Raw genomic sequence first — 19,771 nt, 5'->3', positions numbered from 1 at the left:
TGACATTGATATTCTTGCGATTGTCCTGATGAGTGCAAGACAAAAAGCTTTGACAAAATGCCCTTTTCAGCAATATAAATTTAAGTTCTTTCTTTCTTTCCTTTGGGCCATATTAACAATATTTTTCTAAAATGAGCTAGGTTGGAACGCAGGGTGTCTCACCCTCTGATCTTCACTGTTCCCATTCCTTCTTTCGAAGGAGCAGCCTGGCTCTTGGTTGCTGCCTCTGCCTCCCACCCACCAATAGCAAAAACTGGAAACTCTCTGCGTGCAATGGTCACGTCAGCCCCTATAATATGATTCTGGTCACATTAGAACATAGAGATTGTTAGATGGTCCAAGGATCAACGTCTGTCTAGTTTGCCTTCTACCATCCTGACAGTCATATAATTTTTTTTTTATTCATTCATGGGATGTGGGCTTCGCTGGCTGGGCCAGCATTTATTGCCCATCCCTAGCTACCCCTGAGAAGGTGGTGGTGAGCTTCCTTCTTGAACCGCTGCAGTCCATGTGGTGTAGGTACACCCACAGTGCTGTTAGGAAGGGAGTTCCAGGATTGTGACCCAGCGACAGTGAAGGAACGGCGATATATTTCCAAGTCAGGACGGTGAGTGACTTGGAGGGGAACTTCAGGTGGTGGTGTTCCCATCTATCTGCAGCCCTTGTCCTTCAAGATGGTAGTGGTCGTGGGTTTGGAAGGTGCTGTCTAAGGAGCTTTGGTGAATTGCTACAGTGCATCTTGTAGATGGTACACACTGCTGCTACTGTGCGTCGGTAGTGGAGGGAATGAATGTTTGTGGATGTGCTGCCAGTCGAGCAGGCTGCTTTGTTCTGGATGGTGTCAAGTTTCTTCAGTGTTGTAGGAGCTGTACTCATCTAGGCAAGTGGGGAGTATTCCATCGCATCCCTGACTTGTGCCTTGTAGATGCTGTGCAGACTTTGGGGAGTCAGGAGGCAAGTTACTCATTGCATAATTCCTAGCCTCTGACCTGCTCTTGTAGCCACAGTATTTATATGGCTAGTCCAGTTCCGTTTCTGATCAATGGTGACTCCCCAGGATGTTGATAGTGTGGGATTCAGTGATGGTAATGCCATTGAACATCAGGATTCTCTCTTGTTGGAGATGGTCATTGCCTGACACTTGTGTGGCGTGAATGTTACTTGCCACTTGTCAACCCAAACCTGGATATTGTCCAGGTCTTGCTGCATTTGGACATGGACTGCTTCACTATCTGAGGAGTTGCGAATGGTGCTGAACATTGTGCAATCTTCAGTGAACATCCCCACTTCTGACCTTATGATAGAAGGAAGGTCATTGACGAAGCAGCTAAAGATGGTTGGGCCTAGGAACTCCTGCAGTGATGTCCTAGAGCTGAGATGACTGACCTCCAAAAACCACAACTATCTTCCTTTGTGTTAGGGATGATTCCAACCACTGGAGAGGTTTCCCCCTGATTCCCATTGACTCCAGTTTTGCAAGCGTTCCTTGATACCACACTCGGTCAAATGTGGCCCTGATGTCAAGGGCAGTCACTCTCACCTCACCTCGGGAGTTCAGCTCTTTTGTCCATGTTTGAATCAAGGCTGTAACAAGGTCAGGAGCTGAGTGGCCCTGGTGGAACCCAAACTAGGCACCAGTGAGCAGGTTATTGCTAAGCAAGTGCCACTTGATAGCACTATTGATTACCCCTTCCATTCTTTACTGACAATTGAGAGTAGACCGATGGGGCGGTAATTGGCCAGGTTGGATTTGTCCTGTTTTTTGTGTACAGGACACACCTGGGGAATTTTCCACATAGCCGGGTAGTTGTCAGTGTTGTAGCTGTACTGGAACAGCTTGGCTAGGGGCATGGCAAGTTCTGGAGCACAAGCCTTCAGTACTATTGCCGGAATGTTGTCAGGGCCCATAGCCTTTGCAGTATCCAATGCCTTCAGCCATTTCTTGATATCACGTGGGGTGTTTTGAGTTGGCTGAAGACTGGAGATGCTAGGGACCTCCGGAGGAGGCCAAGATGGATAACCTACTTGACACTTCTGGTGGAAGATTGTTACGAATGCCTCAGCCTTACCTTTTGCACTGCTGTGCTGGGTTCCTCCATCATTGAGGATGGGGATATTTGTGGAGCCTCCTCCTCCAGTGAGTTGTTTAATGTCCATCACCATTCACGACTGGATGTGGCAGGACTGCAGAGCTTAGATCTGATCCGTTGGTTGTGGGATCGCTTCACTCTGTCTATCATTTGTTGCTTATGCTGTTTGGCACACAAGTAGTCCTGTTTTATAGCTTCACCAGGTTGACACCTCATTTTTAGGTATGCCTGGTGCTGCTCCTGGCATGCCCTCCTGCACTCTTCATTGAACCTGGGTTGATCCCCTGGCTTGATGGTAATGCTAGGGTGGGGGATATGCTTGGCCATGAGGTTACAGATTGTGTTCGAGTACAATTCTGCTGCTGCTGATGGCCCACAGCACTTCATGGGTGCCCAGTCTTGAGTTGCTAGATCTGTTCAAAATCTATCCTATTTAGCACAGTGGTAGTGCCACACAACACGATGGAGGGTATCCTCAATGTGAAGGTGGGATTTCGTCTCCACAATGACTGTGCACTGGTCACTCCTACCGATACTGTCATGTACAGATGCATCTGCGGCAGGCAGGTTGGTGAGGATGAGGTCAAGTATGTTTTTCCCTCTTGTTGGTTCCCTCACCACCTGCTGCAGATCCAGTCTAGCAGCTATGTCATTTAGGACTCGGCCAGCTCGGTCAGTAGTGGCGCTGCCGAGCCACTCTTGATGGGTGATGGACTTTGAAGTCCCCACCCAGAGAACACTCAGCGCCCTTGTCACCCTCAGTGCTTCCTCCAAGTGATGTTCAACATGGAGGAGCACTGATTCATCAGCTGAGGGAGGGCGGTACATGGTAACCAGCAGGAGGTCTCCTTGTCCACGTTTGACCTGATGCCATGAGACTTCATGGGGTCCGGAGTCAATGTTAAGGACTCCAAGGGCAACTCCCTCCTGACTGTATACCACTGTGCCACCACCTCTGCTGGATCTGTCCTGCCAGTGGGACAGGACATATCCAGGGATGGTGATGGTGGAGTCTAGGACATTATCTGTAAGGTATGATTCCATGAGGATGACTATGTCAAGGATAATGGAGCTGGTGGTGACTAATCATAGCAATCAATCCCTATCAATTTCTTTTCAAAAATACACGTCATTTATAAAGAATTGTAAAATTACATTTCATGGCAGTTAAAATTGGACATTAGCAAAAGTGCAGTCAAGTTCCAGTTCTTTCCACAAAGTATGTGGCGCTCTGCGGTACCTGAATACAATTGCAATTACCAGTGATATTTACGATATACATTCCACGGCAAAGATACCACCCGAGGGGTTTCACCGAGTCCAGGGTTTTCTGGTGGGGCCCGTCGTGGGCATGAACGGGAAATTTGGAGAGCCAGCCCAACGTCCATTAATTTTCAGAAGCACCGGAAAATCCCGGCCACGGGTGGGATAGTTTCCAGCCTCTCGGTGTAACTGTAGCAGGTGGATCGTAGACAGTTTCCTTTCCCTTTTGAACCTATGCAGTGGCTGCCCCGATCAGTCAGTGTCAATGAGTCTACAACAGACCCAGACAGGAGATGAGGGAAACCATCACCCCCCCCACCACCCCCACCCCCCGCAGGAATTTTCCAGCCCCTCACGCTGGTGGGATCTCTGGTGAAGTGACTGGAGATTTCAATGCCTCACCGACCCCGCTGTTAGGAAACTCGCCCACAGGGGTGCTGGAAAATTCCGGCCCACAGGTCCAAAGCCACTGTTCAAAGTCACGCCAACTCTCCAACGCTTTCTCCTCCGGCCCCCTCCTCCCCAGGCTACAACCCCACTGCCAAACATCAAGCCGTTCCAACATGAAACGTTAACTCTTCTTCCCTCTCCACAGATGCTGTCAGACCTGCTGAGTATTTCCAGCATTTTCTGTTTTTAATCTAAAGTCATCTGTCCCTCCCAAGCATTGCTTCACTCGACCACACGTCATGCCTCCAATTACCCATGTACGGTTCCCCAAAATGTTATTTTCTGAAAGAAATCTTTGATTTGGAATTGAATAAATCAATATTCTGTGCTTCCACCATCCATAGATCGACCTCTCTCACTCTGAAATATTGTTTCCACAGATTCATTTTGAATTTAGCCCCCATTCAAGTGCAGACCATGTTCCCTGGTTCTAGCGAACTGGACAAGGTGAAAGATGAACTGCGCATGTTGAGTTTGATTTTTCTACTGCTGTCAGTTACTGTGGTTGTTTCTCAGTGAACTGTTGATGCTCCAATCTAACTGTGAAGTTCTTGGGACGGAAATAGTTATATATTCAGTTAGAACCATTTAGAATTAAAAGCGCACGAGTTGGTAAACATGGATCCTTTATTATCTCTTGCTAGCAAACTCCCTCTGCTGGTATATGTGTGTATGGTAGCCTCAAGTGGACAAAAGGTGCAATGCAGTTTTCGATGCTCTACACTAGCTGCCTGTGTTTTATCCTTCCCCCTCTCTCTCTTCTGTCCCAGGTGGCCGTGGAGTCGTTGTTGGCCCCATCGTCAGCTCTGACAAATCCGACATATTTTGCGACAATGAGAACGGGTCTAACTTTCTATTCAAGAACAACGGAGATGGCACCTTCACAGATGTGGCAGCCCAGGCTGGTAAGTGAACAGATAAATTGATGTTAGAAAGAGCATTTAAAAAGAGCATGAGTCCAGCCAATACTCAAGGTACTCCATTGACTAGCACGGTGTCAGTGCTCTCACCCATAGGCCAGAAGATTGTGGGTTCAAGTCCACTCCAGAGACCTGTGCACTAACTCTAGGCTGACGCTCCCTGTGCAGTACGAAGGGAGTCCCGTGCTGTCAGAGGTGCTGTCCTTCAGAGGAGATGTTGAACGTGTGCCCTCTCAGGTGGGGGGCGAAGGATCCCAAGGAACTGTTCAGAGAGGAACGGCGTTGTTTTCTCTAAAGTCCTGACCAATATTTTTCCCTCGACAAATATTAGGATAGGTTACCTAGTCATTATCTCATTACTGTTTGTGGGAGCTTGCTGTGTGCAAACTGGTTGCCCCATTTCCTGCATTTCAAGTGACATTTCAAAAGCACTTCACTCGCTGTAAGCACTTTGGCTCATCCCGAGGTTGTAAAAGGTGCTATATAAATGTAAGTTCCTTCTCTTTTTTTGCTAGCATTCCGAAATCACAGGCAAAGCATCCCTCCAGGATACACGTTAAAAATTAAATAGAGGGCTTAGCATTGATTTAATTAATTCACAGCAGTGGAAACTCTTTTAGTGCCGGTTTTAGGTCCAAAGTGGAGAACGTTGGGTCGTTTGTCCCTTCAGCAGCATCCTGAAGAAAAGTTTTATTGGGAGAGGGAGCTTCAAACGTTGGGAGAGGAAAGGTGGCAGCCAGTTTTAAAACGAAAGCAGCAATGTGATAAGTAGCAGATCATCTGTTTTTTTTGCGTCATTGATTTAGGGATAAATGTTGGCCAGGATACTGGGGAGAACTTCAGAAACCCGGTTTTGAGTGGGATTTTCCAGCTCCGCTCGCCGTGGGATGGTCCGGTCCCACTGAGAGCCAATGGGCTTCTGGGCTGAGCCACCGAATCTCCCGGCACTAACCGGCCGGAAAATCCCGGGGCATCTTACGCCCCCGTCTGATCAGGCAGATGGGGCCTTGGTTTAACGTCTCACCTTGAAAAACGGCACCTCTGGCAGCGCAGAACTTCCTCAGCGCTGCATTGGAAGTGTCAGCCTTGATTTCTGTGCTTAAGCTTTCGAATGGGGCTTCAACCCTAAACCTTGTGATTCAGAGGTGAGAGTGCTATCAACCGAGCCACATCTGGCCTGGGCTGATGTTAGGTGCTGGCTTTCCTGCCAGCCAACAATTAGTCTGATACCCTCATTAGGTTAAATTTGATGGTGATTCCTCGCCCCATACTTTCCCAAGTACGTACGAACATACGAGCAAGGGACAGGACTAGGCCATTCGGCCCCTCCAGCCTACTCGCCATTTAATAAGATCATGCCTGATCTGATAGTAGCCTGAAATCTGCATCCCACCTACCGCCGATAACCCTTGCTCACCAAGAATCTATCTATCTCTGCCTTAAAAATATTCAAAGACTCTGCTTCCACCACCTTTTCAGGAAGGGAGTTCCAAAGACTCACGATCCTCTGAGTGAAAAAATTTCACCTCATCTCTGTTTTAAATGGACGAGACCCCCACCCCCCTCCCACCAACTTATTTTTAAACTGTGACCCCCTACTTCTAGATTTTTCCACAAGAGCAAATGTCCTCTCCACATCCGCCCTGTCAAGACCCCTCAGGATCTCATAGGCTACAAAAAGTTTTTTTTTCCGAGCCTAGTGTGATAAGCTGTCATCCCCAGATGTGAATTAATTTCTTGGCTGTGAGGTGCTCTGGATCGCTTTGTACAGCCTGAACCCACCCCATGCAGCTGTTTGCCATAACTTGCACAGATATTAATTATAGAGGTTCGTTCAAACACTTCATAAATATGAAGATTTTGTTTAAGTAGTATGCCTGCCCTTTGCTCTGATTTCTGTCCGCTTAGAATCCTGCTTGCCAACCATTTGAAACATTGGCACCGCTCTCCAATTAGTTTGCTTGTTCGTTCTCCTGGGAAGGTATAAGCGTGAACCAAATACCACCTGGGGTCTTGCCAGGAACAGAAACAGCGTCCCAGATATTCCCAGTGTCACTTGGTGGTGACTGGTATGAGTATTAGACAGAGTGACACAACAATGTAAGGCTTTTGGCGTAGCTGCAAACACTTCAAATGTCAGAAAAAGTCATCCTGCTTGCCTTGGGTGATTCTATTAATGCCAGATGGCATGTGTCTGAAAACTGTGACGCTGTGTTTTCCGGCTGCATGCGTACAAAGGATATCAGAACCTTCTAGAGTGCTGCCCCTGCTACACGTGTATTTTTCTTTTAAAATCGAGCTATACACAGCAGCCGTGATGGAGATGGTCCTTCATTGTCGGGATCCGCTGATATTTAATGGCATAAGCGAGGAGATAAGTGGTGATGCACAGGCAGCCTTTCACTCATACTCTCGCCGCTGATTCAGAACGCGGTGCCTCGGGTTTCCTGTCAGGGTGGAAAGCCCTATTTCCAACCCTGATCAGACCCAAAACCACACACACACACACACACACACACACACACACACATAGACACTTACCTCCCTCCGATATTTAAGGGTAATCTTCCGAAGGAGGGCCTTCCTGAACTCAGCCGGTGCAGGAAACCCGGGAGGGAGCAGCGGAGAGAATCCCGACAGGAACCATGCCACCTTTTAACGACACTAGCTGCCATATTCTGTAAGTGAAGGGTTAAAATGTCCCAAAGCTTCTTTGAGAAGTTACAGAGAGAAGGTATGTGGGTAAGGGGGTAGAGTGGGTCAGGGGGTAGGATAGCTAAGGGGGTATGGTGGCTAAGTGGGGGGGATAGGGTGGTAGGTGAGTAGGATTGTAGGGTGGTAGGTGGGTAGGATGCTAGGTGGGTAGGGTGGTAGGTGGGTAGGGTGGTAGGTGGGTAGGTGGGTAGGCTGGTAGGTGGGTAGGATGGTAGGTGGGTAGAGTGGTGGGTGGGTAGGTGGGTAGGCTGGTAGGTGGGTAGGATGCTAGGTGGGTAGGGTGGTAGGTGGGTAGGGTGGTAGGTGGGTAGGATGGTAGGTGGGTAGGATGGTAGGTGGGTAGGGTGGGTAGGTGGGTAGGTGGGTAGGGTGGTAGGTGGGTAGGTGGGTAGAGTGGTAGGTGGGTAGGGTGGTAGGTGGGTAGGGTGATAGGTGGGTAGGGTGGTAGGTGGGTAGGTGGGTAGGGTGGTAGGTGGGTAGGGTGGTAGGTGGGTAGGTGGGTAGGGTGGTAGATGGGTAGGGTGGTAGGTGGGTAGGTGGGTAGGGTGGTAGGTGGGTAGGGTGGTAGGTGGGTAGGTGCATAGGGTGGTAGGTGGGTAGAGTGGTAGGTGGGTAGGCTGGTAGGTGGGTAGGTGGGTAGGGTGGTAGGTGGGTAGGGTGGTAGGTGGGTAGGTGGGTAGGGTGGTAGGTGGGTAGGGTGGTAGGTGGGTAGGGTGGTAGGTGGGTAGGGTGGTAGGTGGGTAGGCTGGTAGGTGGGTAGGCTGGTAGGTGGGTAGGTGGGTAGGGTGGTAGGTGGGTAGGGTGGTAGGTGGGTAGGGTGGTAGGTGGGTAGGGTGGTAGGTGGGTAGGTGGGTAGGATGGTAGGTGGGTAGGGTGGTAGGTGGGTAGGGTGGTAGGTGGGTAGGTGGGTAGGTGGGTAGGATGGTAGGTGGGTAGGGTGGTAGGTGGGTAGGTGGGTAGGATGGTAGGTGGGTAGGGTGGTAGGTGGGTAGGGTGGTAGGTGGGTAGGTGGGTAGGGTGGTAGGTGGGTAGGTGGGTAGGTGGGTAGGTTGGTAGGTGGGTAGGGTGGTAGGTGGGTAGGGTGGTAGGTGGGTAGGGTGGTAGGTGGGTAGGATGTTAGGGTGGTAGGTGGGTAGGGTGGTAGGTGGTTAGGGAAACAAGGTGTCAGCTGAATAGGGTTGTAGGTGGGTGAGGTGGTAAAGTGGCAGGTAGGTAGGGTTGCAGGATAGCAGGTGGGTGAGGGGGTCCATGGGTCTGGGGAGTAGTCGAGTCCTGTCAGGAAGAGTTGTCAGATTGGGGGCTAGTCAGATTAGATCTGGGATGGAATTGGGGGTCAGGGGAGAGTCTGTTGGCGGAGGCTAGACAAGTCAGGTCAGGGGGAGTCTGGCGATCAGTGGGAAGTCCTGTGGTGGAGGCTAGACAAGTCAGGTCAGGGGGAGTCTGGCGATCAGTGGGAAGTCCTGTGGTGGAGGCTAGACAGGTCAGGTCGGGGAGAATTGGGGGCCAGGGGAGAGCCTAGGGGTCCAGGGGGAATCAGGGAGTCAGGAGGAGTTGTGGGATCTGTGTGAGTGATTGGAGGAGGCTCAGTTGTATAGCTAGGCAGGAGTAAGACAAGGATTTTTCTGTCTAACATTTCCTGGGTAACTATCCATTTAAGTGAGCTGGAACTAACCAAAGTCCGATGCTAACTCAGCGTTGGAGACATTTTCACAGGGTCCCGAGGAGCAGGGGAATTGCCCATTGGAAGTTCAAAGTTCCCGGGCAGTTCCCACAGAGTCCTTGCACTGGGACGTCCAAGAGCCCTGTAAGTCGACCATGGTAGGTCTGGTCTCTGACCTTCCAGCGATCAGAAGATCTGGGCCCATTTGTTCAAACCTCACTCTAGAGTCTTGTGAGCACATAGTCCATGGCAGTGCTGAGGGAGTGCTACACTATCAGAGCCCTGTTTGCCCTCTCAAGTGGTTGTAAAGGACCTAATGACACTATTTTGAAGAAAAGCTGGGGAGTTTTCCAAATTTCCCGGGTAATATTTATTCCTCAAACAGAATTGCTAAACTGCCCACTCATTACATCATTGCTGTTTGCAGGGTCTTGCTGTGTGTAATTTGGCTGCTGCATTTCCTACATCACAGCAGTGACTACACTTCAAAACTATTTCATTGGCTGTGAAGCATTCTGGTACTTCCTGAGGTTGTGAAAGGCACTATGTAAATGCAAGTTCTCTCTTTTTTTTAAAAAAAGCTGTTTGAGAATGGGATTGAAATGAACAGGAATGTTGGAGATTGTGACGTACTCCGCAGAGCCCCGGAGTTGTCACTGTGCGGTAGCGGGCGGGATAGAAGTCGTTTCACCCATCGCCCGCAATGGTGGGTTTTTAACCCCTATCGCCCCATTCCCGGTGTGTGCCACAGGGATCCACAGGGATCTCACACCCCAGTGGACTCTGCTGCCGTGCGCTAATTATCTCTAGCCCGTTTCTCAGGGAGCTCTGCCAAGCAACCAATACCCTCAACCAGCCAGTCCCTCAGCTCCATCCAGGTCCTCACCTCCAGCCAAGAGGACACCTCCTCCATTGAAGAGCTGGAAATAAGCAGCCTGGGAGACCCATCACAGCGCTTACCCACACCCTGCACCAGCGCAGAGACACACACCTCGGTAGGACCTAGATTCAGAGCAGGCTCAGGTTCACAATCTGGTGGTCACCGCACAGACATGTGTCCGCAGCAGGAAGAGGCAGGTTCAGCCGAGCTCCCTGACAGTCGGGGGCGGGGTGGGGGGGTGGTTGGTGGCTGCTGGGGAAGAGGCATCTGTCAGGTCTGAGTCAGATGACGAACCTCTGGATTTGGCCTTCCAACTCATCGTGGAGAGTCAGCAGAAGGCGGGGGAACACCACACAGAGCTGTTGGAAGCCCTCAACAGATTGGCACTCGAGTTGGAGGAGTGTGTCCCCCTGCTCCCTGATGAAATGGTGCCCACATGTACACGTATGGGGGTCTCCATGGGAAAGATGGCAGATGCCATGGACACCCTGGTCCAGAAGAATGCAGAGATGCGGGCTGACCTGCACACCATCATGGTAGCCATGGGTGAGTTCCTGCAGTGGCAATGTGAGAGGGAAATGGGGCACCTCGATGTCCCTCCAGGAGTCTGGCTGGGGGCCTTGGCACCCGAAGGGAGCAGGAGTAGCAGCTGAACACCCCTGGGGTCATCCACTCAATCATCTTAGAAGCTGCCCTCTCCCTCCGAGTCCCCTTTCCCTGTGACCCCACTCAACCTCGTCCTCTGTCACTGCAGGGGGAGCAGCTGGCCCACAGGAGGACAGCCAAAGCAAGCTGGGCCCTCAAGGCCTTGGCCCTCCAGAAGACCCACACCAAAGGCATCAGAGGCAACAGGACCAACCATTGCACGGGCTGTCACCACCCCTGCTGCGGATGTCAGGGCAGCACCTGGAAGAAATTGTAGGCCTAGAAAATGTAAGAACTCCTGATCACAAGTGGTTACATGGGTGAACACATTATGTCACTTTATAATATGAAAATATATTTATTTTCACTGTGTAATGTGTAAGGGTGTCTTTCAGCTTCATTGACAGGCTTTGCAAGCCCTCCCACTGCATCCCCCACCACAACTAACCATTCAGCTGCACACAACCAGACCCAAGTGATTCTGGAGGGACAAGTGTGTTTGTGGCAGGGCTTTTCGGAGCCTTGTGCGACCACTCTCCCACGCACGTGGAGCCTTCATCCATCACACTCATCTCTCTTTCCTGAGCATTTTCAATGTTGCCTGCTGGGGTTCTCTTTCAGTTGTCCACCTGAGCTGACCTGCAACTCCGCTCACCCGCTGATCACACTCCCATGCAGCACCTGGCACCAAGGCTCTGCTCACTTTCAATTTCGATAGCCATGGTAGTCGTTAAAGTTTCTGATCAGCTCCCCTATCCTTTCCCCTCCCCAGTCACCCATGTCCTTCCTCCCATCACTGTTGACTACCCCTGGCATCAGCTTCCACTTCCCCACCAACCCGAACCCTTTTCTTTCCAGGATGTCCAGGTGAATGTGCACATTCCCTACCTTCCAGAGAATCCCACCCCATCAACATTGACCTCCCTGACTCCTTCGTTCCCACCCCCAGTGTCCGTGTCTGCCTCCGAGTCCCCACCAACCACCCTCGCCATCCCTTCTACCGCTATCGACACATCCTCACCCTCCCACCCTTCCGGCTTCCTCTGCCCCCTCTCATACTCACCATTCCCTCCTCCTACACCCACTCTCAGTTCGCTCCCCAGGAGGCAGCCAATGACTCCACAGGCTCCCCCTCCCTTGTACGTTTCCCAGGATATCCAAACCCCTTACTCCCACCTCCCCTGGACATCTTCCCCCTCTGAACTGCTTCCCACCTCCGAACTCCCTCCTCACCCCCCGGACTCCTCCCCACTCCTAACCCCTTCCCTTACACCTACCTCCCCACTTGCCCCATTCTCTCCTGTTACACCCTCTTACCCCATACTCCCTCCTCCCCCCACAACTTCACCCCCTCAATACCTTCATTCCAACCGCCCCAAACCCTCAACCCCCCCACCCCAACCCCGTACACCTTCCTCTCCAACTCACAGCTGGACTTTCCTCTCCCCCCCTCACCGATCATCTGTAGCAGCCAATGTCCAAGACCACGATGCCTTGAAGCAGACCTGAAACATGAACGGACACCTCCCACGCTCGGTGAACTGCATCAAGGCGGAGCCACGTCCATGAGAATCCACCCAGCGGGCAATGCGTGTGTTCCTCCAGGGTCCGGGTGACTGTGGGGCTCCAGCATCCTCTGCTCCTTGGATGTCCGTGAGCTGAGCAAGGCCCCAGCAGTAAGCCATGACCCTGGCATGTCACACTTGTCCAGACATGTTCTAGGCTGGCGTATTTTCTGCCGACGTGTTTTCCCACCAGCATAACGGTGGGGGAAAGATGCTGATCGGGCCTTACTTTGCTTCCTATTGGCGGCATGCAAAGTGGGTTCACGCCGGCTTCCAGCGGGATTGATGGTCCACCATGGTGGTGACCACTGGATGATCCCGCTGTGCTTTCACGCTGGCCTGAAACCGAATTTCAACCTTATTGTCGTGTTGTCCGCCCTCCCCATCCACCATGACGCCCAATGCCAACAGGGCCAGAAAATTCCGGCCCTAGTCTCCTGGGAACAGGGAAGTATCATCTATGGAAAGTAACCAGTTGAGGATTTGTGGAGATGTGGGATGGGTTCGGTGTTTTCAACTTCTGCTTAATTGCTTTTGCGGGACCCATACCAATATTTCCAGAAGCTTCCCTCAAGACAAGATATTAAGTAAGTATGTTCGAACCTACAAGATGGATGATCTGTGGAAGAAGTGCCCCCATTAGACTGAACATCCTCCTTTCAGCCAGTATAGAATTGGTACGGCACAGGAGGAGGACATTCGGCCTGTCATGTCTGTGCTGGCCCTTTGTTGGAGCAATCGGATTAGCCCAGATTGGGGCGGAAGTCTCGCCCTGAGCCACTTACTGCTCCTCCAAGCGCTAAATGGCTGGGGAGCATCGTGGAGACTTTCTCAGGGGCAGGGTGTTAAAACTCGCTACCTGTCAAATCCTGCCCAAGGAGCACACACAGAGCAATAAAATGAAAGACCAGTTACTTAAATTTTATGGTGGGTTAGAGTTGCAAGCGGAACATTGTACTGAAAACCAGGAGAACTCCTTACACTCCTTCAAGTAGCGTCTTCAAATAGGATCTGGTAGTTGGCGCCCCCGTCTTGGTTTACATAGAAATGGAGGAATGTGCACAACTGGAAAGATCTTCATGATGCGGCCAGTGTAAATACCCAAAGGGTGGCAATTTCAACAAGGTCCTCTGTTCAGTAACTGGAGTTGGTGTAAGGGGGCGATGGTGATGCCGCGGTAATGTAGCAGTGAGCCAGATGCCCAGGCTAATTCCCTGGAGCCATGGGTTCAAATCCCCTCATAGCAGCTGGTGGAATTTGAATTCAATTAATAAAACCTCAGTAACGGTGACCATGAGACTACCATCGATTTCTGTTGTAAAAACCCATCTGGTTCACTAATGCCCCTTTAGGAAGGAAATCTGCCATCCTTACCCGGTCTGGCCCACATGTGACTCCAGACCCACAGCGATGTGGTTAACTCTTAAAATGCCCTCTGAAATGACTAGAAAGCCAAACAGCTCAAGGATGATTAAGGATCGGTAACATCCACATCCCACAAGAGGAAATGGTGCTCATTGTTCAGTAATGGTCGTAAGTGACTTGCAAGAATTTGATTTGGCAAATGTCACTCCCTAAGCTACAGTGCATAGCTGCACCTTCCCCCACTGACACTCATCGTGCTGTATAATGGGCCTGTTGTGTAATTTAGTACTGTCTAATCCAATCAATGAGGAATTAATTGAAGCATTCAGAAAGGAAATACACAGAATCTTGAATCAACAAATATCCGAAAGAGACCACATTCACAGCAGGGAAGGGAAGGATTGAGATTGAATGAAAATGTAAGGGTGAGCTAGATTCCATGGAATTGCTTGCCTTCTGATTTTGAACTTTTTTCTCTATTCACCCTTTGTTTCTTTTCCCCTCGCTCTCTTTTTGTCTCTCCATGTTTTATCATTGTTCCTCTCACTCACCGAATACAGAGGCCCCACATCTTGTTCCTCTTCCATGAATTGTCACTCTGTTGAAATTGGTACTCCCTGCACTGTCAGGTTTAGAAAATGATGGTGGACCTGTCAAGGTATATTTGTCAGGAATGTCTGGACGGGCTGAGGCTCCTTTCTCTAAAAAGGAGGAGGCTGAGGGCTGACCTACTAAATGTCTTTAAAATTATGAAAGAGTTGGACAGTATAGATCTCAAGGTGTTTCCCCTTGCCAGACAGAACAAAACTAGACGGTCATCAATATAAGATAGTCACTAATAAATCCAATAAGGAACACAGGAGAAATTTCTTTATCCAGAGAGTGGAGAGAATGTGGAACTCACTACCAAAGGGTGTGGTTGAGCAGAATAGTATGGATACACTTAAAGGGAAACTAGATAAACGTATGAGAGACAAAAGAGAAAGAAACTCAATCTCTCATGGGACAGGACTCAGGCTCCCAGCCCCTCTCCGTTTCCCTTTGTGTGAAAGCCTTTGGAACTCAAAATTTGGTGTTACCTCCATCCACCCCCAGTACACAGTGGCTGCTGGTGACTTGATGAAGCACCATGTTACTTCTAACCTTACTTTTAATGAAGAGCAAAGGAAGGAGGAGAATGAAACAAGGGAAGGAGAGAAAGTTAGAATGAAAGGAGAGAGAAGGTAAAGAGGAGAGAGCTAGAAGGGGAAGGAGATGATGAGAAGGAAATAACTGAGTCCAAATGGAGAGAAAGGGAGGGACTGAGAGAAAGAAGGGATAAGAATGCGAATGAGAGAGAAGGGAACAGCAACAACAATTTATATTTATATAGCGCCTTTAACATAAAACATCCTAAGGTTTTTGGAGCATTAGAAAGCAAAATTTGACACCAACCCATATAGGGCAAGTGACTTAAAGCATAATTGGTCAAAGGGATGAGTTTTAAGGAGCGCCTTGACTCTGCTTATCATCTCTCCTGCTCTTTTCAGCCAAGGTGATGTCCTCAAGCTGAGGGACTCAGGCTTTCATCTAAACTTGACGCTTCATTTCTTCCAAATTGTAAATCACAGCACAGTGAAAGGTGCAAAATGTTCAGCGGCGAGATTGAAGATCCAGACCCGGCAATGCAACGCTCCTATAGACAAAGCTCAGCAGCAAAGTCAAGCATTGTCAGTTCAACTCACGGACATAGTCTATCATTGATCTGACTACGGAAGACCATCCATTTTCTTACAAAGTGAGCAACAGGCCTGAGTGCCTTAATCACCTGGCTTCGAACCAACAGCCCAGCGATACCTCGCTGTAAGTCACCCACTCGAGCGTCATTTACTACAGAGCAATTCCACAGAGTGAAGGGTGGAGCTGCTCCCTCTGACCTTCGGCTGACATGATTTGTGGACCAGTCAGCCAGTGGGTTTTGTCGGAAAGCAGCTGTCCGATTTTGCTCTTCTATTCTTTAATCACATTTCAACACTTCATTAGTAGCCATCTGTTACAGCTAATTCCCCCCTCCCCAAAAAAGCTGGGATTCTTCAACAGCCTTTAATTTCCCTCTTCCCTGTTCCGAAGTACAGCACAGCAGCATGTAATTGGAAAGATGAAGAATGCAAGGAGGGAATTAGAAATTATTGACAAGTATAATGCTTCAGGAAGACCCAGCATTGGCTCCTGTTGCAGAGAATGAGCCCTGCTCAGGGACGTTTCGACAATACAGCCAAACTCAATGAACAATTAGCCGGTTTATGCTGTAATTTAAAGATCATTAACTCCTAGTGCTTACAACTGAGGAATGGCTCCTTGCGTTGAATTGAAATGATGACCCTGCACAGCCGTAGGATTTTGATTTTTTTTTTCACGTTGAGAGGAAGGTGCCAGATGAACAAATTTAGTCTGCAACATGTTGGAATTAGTCAAGGGTAGCTAAGTGGTTTCCATGTTTGGATAAACGATGCTTTGTGTCTCGAAGATTGAGAATTGATCAGATCGTGGTTGTGTAAAATGTATGAAAGTCTCAATAGGGTAGATGCAGAGGAACAATTGGGGCTGGTGGGGGGGGGGGTGCGGAATCCAGAACAAGGAGGAGAATCTTATAAGTGAAGCTAGGCTGTACAGAAGGGAAGCACCTCTTTGCATAAAGGGTAGTAGAAATCTGTAATCCTCTCCCCCAAGAACCGTGGTTCCTAGGGGCCAATTGAAGTCTGAAATTGATAGATTTTTCTTAGGCAAAGGTATCAAGAGATGTGGAGCTAAGGTGGGTAATTGGAGTTGAGATACAGACTGGCAATGATCTAATTGAATGGTGGATCAGGCTCGAGGGGCCGACTGGCCTACTCCTGTTCCTGTTTTTGCCTGATGGACATTTGAGGTTTCCCCCACGAAGTCAAAGATCATTCTAAGTGTTGTGGTGCAATAGCTTTTTTTGGCTGAACCAAGATGGGTGTGTGTTCCAGAAAGTTTTTTTGTCCACCCCCAGCGATCACGTGGGCCAGGATGCCAGCATTGAGATCGAGGAGGGTCTGATGTGAAGTGAACCTGGCTGTGCAGTCCGAAGCTGAGCACAATACTGGGAGTCCTTTAGGGAGAGGAGGAAATGTCTAATGATTAAAAATGGCTTCGGATGATTCATAGGAACGCAAGAAGTAGGAGCGGGAGAAGACCATATGGCCTTTCGAGAATGTTCCACCATTCAGTACAATCAGGGCAGACCTTGGGCTTCAGCTCCACTTCCCTGTCTGTTCCCCATGTCTCTTGATTCCCTGAGACCAAAAATGTGTCTATCCCGGTCTTAAATATATTCAGCAATGGAGCATCCACAACTTTCCGGGGTAGAGAATTCCAAAGATACACATCCCTTTAAGTGAAGTAATTTTCCCTCATCTGAGTCCTAAATGATCAGCCCCTTACCTGTGACTGTGCCCCGCTCCCCCATGTTTTATATTTCCCGACCAATGGAAACAATCTCTTTTTTAGTGTCTACCCTATCAAGCCCCTTCAGAATCCTGTATGTTCCAATGAGATTGCCTCTCATTCTTCTGAATTCCGGAGAATATAGGCTCAACTTACTCAGCATCTCATCATCCCTCATTCCAGGACCAGTTTAGTGAATCTTCACTGTATCACCTCCAGTGCAAATATATCTTTTCTTAAATTTGGAGACCAAAACTGCACACAGTTCTCTCGATACGGCTCACCAAAAGCCTGTACAATTCTAGCAAGACTTCATTTCTGTAATCCAATTTTTAAAAATTCATTTACAGGATGTGGGCATCGCTGGCTAGGCCAGCAACAAAGGCCAACATACCATTTGCCTTCCTAACTGCTTGCTGTACTTGTATGTTAGCTTTTTCTGTTCCTTGTCAGTCATCGTGAACATCCACAATTACAAATCTCTTGCTTTTAAAAGATATTCAAATTCTCTATTCTTTCGATCAAAGTGAACAACTTCACACTCCCCTGCATTATAATCCATCATGTTGCCCACTCACTTAACCTGTCTAGCTGGCCCTACTGACCCTTGTAGCACTCCATTATTCACTACCTGCCAACTTGAAAAAGCCCCATTTATGCTCACTCTCCATTTCCTATCTGTGAACCAATCCTCTATCCATGCTAATATTTAACCTCAAACTCCATCTACACTGATCTTGGCTATTAACTTTTTGTGTGGCACCTCATCGAAAGCCTTTTGGAAATTCAGATATACTACATCTGCTGGTTCCCCTTTATCTACTTTATACTACATCTACTGGTTCCCCTTTATCTACTTTATACTACATCTACTGGTTCCCCTTTATCTACTTTATACTACATCTACTGGTTCCCCTTTATCTACTTTACTAGGTACATTCTGAAAAATACTCCAATAAATTTGAAAAACAGGATTTTCCTTTAGTAAAACCATACTGACTTTTTCTAATCATACTATACTTTTCTAAGTGCGATATTAACACTTCCTTAATAATAGCTTCCAGCATTTTCCCAACAACTGATGTTAGACTCTTTGGCCTGTGGTTCCCTGTTTTCTCTCTCCCTCCTTTCTTGAAAAGCGGAGTAACATTTGCCAATTTCCAATCTGATTGGGCCATTCCCAAATCGAATGAGTTCTGGAAAATCACAGCCAGCGCATCCACTTTCTCTGCAGCTGTCTCTTTTCAAACCCTAGGGGAGAATGGGGGGGTGGTGGGTGAGTGGGAGCAGCCCGCGATCGGCTGGGCGCCGCCATTTTACGTGGACGGGCCGAGCGTGATGCGCTCCCTGTGCGGGCGGGAGAAGCTGGTCTGGGGTGGGGTGAGGAAAGTCACCCCACTCGGCCCTCGGGTGGGAAGGGGGCAGGGCAGGGAGTGCCTCCTTCAACAGCCGCCTCCCCACAAGGTCTGCCCCCATGGCTGCTCCCTCTCCTACTGGCCTCCCCATCATGGCTTCCACCTCTCTCTCCCCACCTCCTCGCGCCTCACGTCCCCCCACATGCCTCGCTGTGAGTCCATCCAAACTTACCTGGTCCTGGACTCTGGGGTTTTGAATCTGGCACTGCTTGCAGGCCCCAGTCCTGGCCACTGCACTATGGGCACTGCTAGAAGTGCTAAGGTTGAGCCAGGAGCAAACGATCAATCTCCAGCCAATTAACATTCCTTGCAGTGATCAAGGGCCATTCCCTGCTGACTCTGCAGGTGATGGGGCACCTGAAGAGTAAAGAAGTCCTGCTACCGTTTTGGTGAGACCACATCTGGAGTGCTGTTGTCACATTTTGGTTTCCACATTTAAGGAAGGATACACTTGCTTTGGAGGCGGTGCAGCGATGGTTCACTAGATTGGTCCCTGGGATCAGGGGGTTGTCCCATGATGAGGTTTGGCCTATATTCTCTGGAGTTTAGGGGAATCTCATTGAAATGTACAAGATTCTGAAGGGGTTTGATAGGGTGGACACACTGAGAGATTGTCTCCATTGGTCGGGGAAATCTAAAACACAGGGGCATGGTCTCAGGATCAGGGGTCGATCATTTAGGACTGAGATGAGGAGAAATTACTTCACTCAAAGGTTTGTGAATCTTTGGAATTCTCTACCCCCGAGGGTTGTGGATGCTCCACCATTGAATATATTTAGACCTGAATTTTACCTTTGGCGTGCGGGTGCGTACCCAACATGGCGGAATGTAACATGACGCGTGATTGATGTTGGGCGTGTGTCCCAATGTCATCGTGCACTTGCGCATATTTTGTCCGGCGGGCGCGCGCCAGAGTCGGCCACTTACCCACCGATAATTGAAGGGCCTCTTGAGGCCATTAACGGTTGGCGGGCAGGCAAAAAAGGCCAAACGGCCTTTACATTTTTTAGGGAAACCTCATCCACAAGCGGGATGAGGTTTCCTAAAGCTAAAATGCTAATTAAATGAGCCTTTATTTTGATGTTAAAAACATGTCCCCCTCTGTCACATGACGCAGTCACATGAGAGGGGACGTGTTTCATCGCATTTCTACCGCATTTATTAACTTTTTTTTAGAAAAGCGCTTCAGTCTCCCTGAGGGCACGGAGCTACCTCAGGGGGGATTGAAGCCCTCTTTCGGGCACCGTGCACCAGGCCGCTCTCCCTCCCCACCCCCCCCCCCTCCCCCGCCCGCACAGATAGCGCTGAGCGCTGCCGCTCATGATCCACGCAGGGAGGGCCTTAATTGACCCGCCC

General features: G+C 49.4%; 1 protein-coding gene across 1 annotated transcript in view; it reads left to right on the top strand.

The window, feature by feature from the left end:
* The window catches only part of crtac1b (cartilage acidic protein 1b), a 288,806-nt gene that overhangs the window by 167,220 nt on the left and 101,815 nt on the right, over positions 1-19,771 (top strand). Inside the window, exon 6 of the mRNA XM_041209760.1 lies at positions 4,574-4,708. Within this exon, the coding sequence (XP_041065694.1) occupies positions 4,574-4,708 (135 nt within the window). The remainder of the gene's footprint in view (positions 1-4,573; positions 4,709-19,771) is intronic.

This window comes from Carcharodon carcharias, chromosome 17 (assembly GCF_017639515.1).
Source record: "Carcharodon carcharias isolate sCarCar2 chromosome 17, sCarCar2.pri, whole genome shotgun sequence".
Classification (NCBI taxonomy): Eukaryota; Metazoa; Chordata; class Chondrichthyes; order Lamniformes; family Lamnidae; genus Carcharodon; species Carcharodon carcharias.
Note: the sequence above shows the minus strand (reverse complement) of the source record. Positions and strands in the feature narration are given on the sequence as shown.